At 35.7% G+C, this 6000-nt stretch overlaps 1 protein-coding gene across 4 annotated transcripts in view; it reads left to right on the top strand.

Annotated features, from left to right (window-relative positions):
• The window catches only part of TSPAN8 (tetraspanin 8), a 40069-nt gene that overhangs the window by 30627 nt on the left and 3442 nt on the right, over positions 1-6000 (top strand). For 3 of the 4 annotated variants that reach the window (XM_025401640.1, XM_025401639.1, XM_025401638.1), the window contains 2 exons: positions 1715-1846; positions 5117-5200. In XM_025401640.1, the coding sequence (XP_025257425.1) occupies positions 1715-1846; positions 5117-5200 (216 nt within the window). The remainder of the gene's footprint in view (positions 1-1714; positions 1847-5116; positions 5201-6000) is intronic. The other variant, XM_025401641.1, reaches the window with a different exon arrangement.

Genomic DNA, 6000 nt, shown 5'->3' with positions numbered 1-6000 from the left:
ACCATAAAAACCCTAGAAGAAAACCTAGGTAGTACCATTCAGGACATAGGCGTGGGCAAAGACTTCATGTCTAAAACACCAAAAGCAACGGAAACAAAAGCCAAAATTGACAAATGGGATCTAATTAAACTAAAGAACTTCTGCACAGCAAAAGAAACTACCATCAGAGTGAACAGGCAACCTGCAGAATGGGAGAAAATTTTTGCAATCTACTCATCTGACAAAGGGCTGATATCCAGAACCTACAAAGAACTCAAACAAATTTACAAGAAAAAAACAAACAACCCCATCCAAAAGTGGGCAAAGGATATGAACAGACATTTCTCAAAAGAAGACATTCATACAGCCAACAGACACATGAAAAAATGCTCATCATCACTGGCCATCAGAGAAATGCAAATCAAAACCACAATGAGGTACCATCTCACACCAGTTAGAATGGCGATCATTAAAAAGTCAAGAAACGGCCGGGCGCGGTGGCTCAAACCTGTAATCCCATGACTTTGGGAGGCCGAGATGGGCGGATCACGAGGTCAGGAGATCGAGACCATCCTGGCTAACACAGTGAAACCACGTCTCTACTAAAAAATACAAAAAAATAGCCGGGCGAGGTGGCGGGCGCCTGTAGTCCCAGCTACTCAGGAGGCTGAGGCAGGAGAATGGTGCAAACCCAGGAGGCGGAGCTTGCAGTGAGCTGAGATCCGGCCACTGCACTCCAGCCTGGGCGACAGAGCGAGACTACGTCTCAAAAAAAAAAAAAAAAAAAAAAAGTCAAGAAACAACAGGTGCTGGAGAGGATGTGGAGAAATAGGAACACTTTTACACTGTTGGTGGGATTGTAAACTAGTTCAACCATTATGGAAAACAGTATGGCGATTCCTCAAGGATCTACAACTAGAAGTACCATATGACCCAGCCATCCCATTACTGGGTATATACCCAAAGGATTATAAATCATGCTGCTATAAAGACACACGCACACGTATGTATATTGCGGCACTATTCACAATAGCAAAGACTTGGAATCAACCCAAATGTCCATCAGTGACAGACTGGATTAAGAAAATGTGGCACATATACACCATGGAATACTGTGCAGCCATAAAAAAGGATGAGTTTGTGTCCTTTGTAGGGACATGGATGCAACTGGAAACCATCATTCTTAGCAAATTATCACAAGAACAGAAAACCAAACACCGCATGTTCTCACTCATAGGTGGGAACTGAACAATGAGATCACTTGGACTCGGGAAGGGGAACATCACACACCGGGGCCTATCATGGGGAGGGGGGAGGGGTGAGGGATTGCATTGGGAGTTATACCTGATGTAAATGACGAGTTGATGAGTGCAGCACACCAAGATGGCACAAGTATACATATGTAATAAACCTGCACGTTATGCACATGTACCCTAGAACTTAAAGTATAATAATTAAAAAAAACAAAAACAAAAACTAGTAGGTGAGTTTTTCATCTTCCCAACTTCTTCACATTTTTGAGTCTGCGACTCCATTTTTCCATCATTAATGTAAAGATCAAAATGAAAAAATCCTTAATATTTACTTCTATATAGAGAAAGGTGAAAGGTGACTTATATGGTATTTTAGCATAATAACCATTTTAATAATGACTTCAGAAGATTATAATTTAATGTATTGCCAATGTTTGTAATCTTCGTACTGACTGCTTCTCATTCTACCCTTTATCAAACAGTTTAAATGCTGTGGTTTGATCAATGGAGCTGCTGATTGGGGAAATAATTTTCAACAACATCCCAAATTATGTGAATGTCTAGATATGCAGAGATCATGCACCACCTATAATGGAACACAAGTTTACAAAGAGGTGAGAACTAAATCACATTTGATCAAATAAGCAATTCTGTTACTTTCTTTTCACAATTAAAGTCCCTACAAAAAATTAAAATGTATCAAGTACAATGGGAATCATGATATAAAAATCTCAGAAATTTCCCAAATTAAAAAAATCCTTATTTAAAGATAAAAGCAGATAGACTTCATTTATTCTATGAGTCCGGCATCATTTAAGTCCAATCTTAATAGGTCAAAGAAACATTCTGCTGCAATGGGAGGCAAAGTACAAACTAACATAAAAGTTTATTTTGTCCTCTCTTTGGTCATCTTAATCATTACTCTCCTTTATTTTTTCTTACTTTAACATGACTTCTAGAAAACAATATTTTCACTTTAATTTTCAAAGTCAATGTTTTTTGTTTTCTAATCAAATTTCCTTTTCTCAAGAAATGAGGTTTCTTCTTTCTCAAAATTTAGAAAAAAGAACTCCAAGTCCTTCCCAATACGTTTAAGGGTTTAGGTTCTCTATGTTATTGACAGCTACCAATTTACCTAGTTATTGCTGCAATTGAGAAGTTACCTTGAACATTTAAAGTCAATTTAAAAAGACAGGTTAATCTTTTATGTGTTGTAGAGGTCATATTTATGTGACTTGTGAATGTCAGTACGTGGGTGTCCTAGTTCTTATTGATCAATTCATCAAATACTTATTGACCACCTTCTATGCACCAAGCCTTCTACCACTCACTGGAAATTCATTCCTGAACAGAGCACAATGTCTGCACTCATGGAGCTGATGCTTAAATAAGGAAGAGAGAAAGATAATTAGGCAACTTCAATCCAATGGTCTACTAGTGTTTCATGGATAGAGATGGGCGCAAGGTGTTATGGGACCCCATCTCACTTAGTCTGTGGGGTTCCGGATATGGCTTCATGAAGAACACGACATCTGTCCCTTCGTCAGCTGTTCCTTCTGCTTAGAAAAAATGTGTTCAAAAATTACAATTGATATTAGTATTTCACTTATTTACTGTTATTCTTCAGTGCCTACTACATGTCAGATGGAACCTTGCTAGGGTTAGACATACCTCTGAATCCTCTAGGAGATTACAATCTAGTTGAGAGGCAGATACATTAAAAGCCACTATAAATTCACAATGAATTAATCTTAATATCTATAATACCCAAATATTATTTTCAATCTAGAATTGTTTTGATTTAGTAACTGCTGCTGAGATTAATTTATACAAGGAAATAGAAAGTATCTCAGGGGAAACTACCCTCTCCTTGACTATTTATCTTTTTCACTGATCTTATCAAAATTAAAGAGGCTCTTCCCTGAAGGGGAATTGCTGTCATTAATACTTAAAGTATGTCACTAAGATTTAAAATAACTCAATAAGTAATCTACCAGACTACAGTGTTATACTGCGTTTTTCCTTGTCACAATAATATTACTACAAAAAGTTTGATTCTTACTTTTTATATTCTCCCTGCTCCTCTCCTGCCTACCTAATATTAGTGACATAATATTTACAAGGTAAAGGGGAAATAAATATAATGTAAATGAAGATAGTTTCCACTTAGGATAATGAGGAAATCAGTAAATTCAATTGCAGATTGCTATTTGTCTCCTGTTCAAATTCAACTCAAAGATGTTTTTCCTCAAGACAGATTCTGAAAAACCCCTGGAATTATCCTAAAAAAAACTACTAGATAGTTTCTGTAAGTTCACACAATTCCGCTGAATATAGGCTGATAGCTACACCAGTTTCCCAAAAGGAAGGTTGTAAATTCATAAAATACTTCCATCTGCCATGTGTAAGTTGCAAGAAGTCTGGTAAAATGAAAAATATGGAATGGCCATAATTCACATTTCTTTTTTTTCTCTTCCGTTTGCCAAGATAACCTCATTATCTTAGGGGAAGAGGAAGAGAAAAACCCTTGAAACATAATGAATGTGACTCCGTAGATATAATCATTAATCTCATCATTAACCTAAATGACATAATAATTTCCTTGAATGTTTACCACTTTGGGTTAAAGGTGAATGGAGAAACTCATTACAGTCAGGAATGAAGGGGAAAAGATGACTTAGCCTTCTGGAGAACTTTTATTTTATTTAACAAATAGCAATATTTTGTTGGCCCTTTGCATATATATAACCATCCAAGGAATAATATATTTCAGGGCAGTACAAAAATAACACTATTATATTGTGTGGTCTTATTCCATTCTAAAAATTCTTCCCATAATTTACAATTCTTGAAGTTACTAGGTCTAGTCCAAAATGTTTTAAGCATGAAAATGCATGCTGGATTGTATACATTTCAAAAATGTAGCAGAGAGGCAACTTCCTAAATTCTCTTTTTTATCTAAAGTAATGGCATAAATTAGGTAGACATAGTAAGTTTTTTCTTTTTAAGATAAAAATAGTCCTGATAAATATTAAGGGATTTTGAAAATGTCTTGCTTTTTTCCGGCAGCGGTGACCTCAAGCCTGTTATCCCCACACTTTCAGAGGCTGAGGTGGGTGGATTGCTTGAGCCCGGGAGTTCAAGACAAGCCTGGGCAACATGGCAAAACCCTGTCTCTACAAAACACAACAAAAATTAGCCAGGCATGGTGGCACATGCCTGCGGTCTGAGCTACTTGGGAGGCTTAGGTGGGAGGATCACTTGAGCCCAGGAAGTCAAGGCTGCAGTGAGCCAAGATCATGCCTCTGTACTTCAGCTTCAGTGCTGGAGGGAGACCCTGTCTCAAAGAAAAAAAAAAAAAAAAATGAAAGAAAATACCTTGTTTTAAAAATGAAAATTTGCAATATTATTAGCGAAAATCTCAACCAGGAACCTTTCTGTTGTAGATTACAAACCTAAAACATCCTTAGTCAAGGTGGTATCAGCTCTAAAATGAATAAAGTTAAGATAAAATTATCATTTATACTTTTATGTTATAAAATGTATAGCTTTATCAACTATAAAATTTATAGTATAAATTATAAAATCTATCACTTGAGGATATGTTGGTGAAAAATCGTTTATAATTATTAATCCCTAGATTCATCAATTAGGCAGTCAAGCAAAATTTTGTTCCTCAGTTGCTTTTTAATGTATAAACAAACCACAACAGTTACAACCTTTTGGAGCAAGGGTGAAGCAGGGAGTGGAAGGAACAATCCAGTTCCTTGTTGTTAGGTGTGTTTCTTGTTAGCAATGTAAAAAGTCAAACAAAAGTATAAAAATTTTGATTAATATAAGGTCGAATTTTTCTGAGGTAACTTTTAATTTTTTTTTTTTAACAGCCCTGTATTTCTACCATAAAAGACTTATTGGCGAAAAATTTCATAATAGTTATTGGAGTAGCATTTGGACTGGCAGTTATTGAGGTACAGTATGATCTTGTATTATTGACTCTTTATTCTCTTGCTTGTTCATTAATTTTAAGAAATATTGATGGTGAACAAACAAACAAACAAACAAACACAACAACCATAAGAAAACACAGATGCTTTAGAAAAGCACTGGGTGCTGAAGGCTCATTATCTCCCTCAGTCAGCCTGAGTCTGAGGAGGAGATTCCCGTCTTAGGAAGTGAGCAGGGCTGAGACTCTTGCTTTTGAATGACCTCTCTACCGGGAAAAAGAATTAATTTTCGCATAGTTCTTAGTGCCAGGTATCTTTTTCCCACTGAAAACTAGCACAAGGGTTAAAATTTTCCAAAGTTAGAAGAAAAAGCACCAAACAAAGCAAAATACGACCTTTACAATTTCTTATTTCTCATCTTGATTTTGAAACAAAATAAAAACTGAACTCAAGAGTGTGAGAAGCTGTTTTCTTGTTACTTATTATTACATTCTAGAGAAATCCAAGAAGTTCTAAAAAGTAGAGGTAATTACCTCTGATATCCTCAGCTTAAGTACTATTGACTCACTTGGAGAAATTTTCAAGGAAAATTGAGGCTTATATATTACTTTCATCACTTTAATTATTGATGTTGGAAAAGTATCCCACATAGGATTTTTGTCTTGATGAACTTTCTTGGCATGTTTAAAAAAAAAAAAAAAAAAAAAAAAAAAAACACCTGAAAGACACTTTTCACATGACCTAAATTTGCCAAGAAAATGAATTAAAACTGCTTCAGAGAAGCATTTTGGAATCATCCCAGATCTTGGGTAATTTTGATATCA

This window comes from Theropithecus gelada, chromosome 11 (assembly GCF_003255815.1).
Source record: "Theropithecus gelada isolate Dixy chromosome 11, Tgel_1.0, whole genome shotgun sequence".
In the NCBI taxonomy this organism is placed as follows: Eukaryota; Metazoa; Chordata; class Mammalia; order Primates; family Cercopithecidae; genus Theropithecus; species Theropithecus gelada.
The sequence above is the reverse complement of the archived record's forward strand: the minus strand, read 5'-3'. Positions and strand labels throughout refer to the sequence as shown.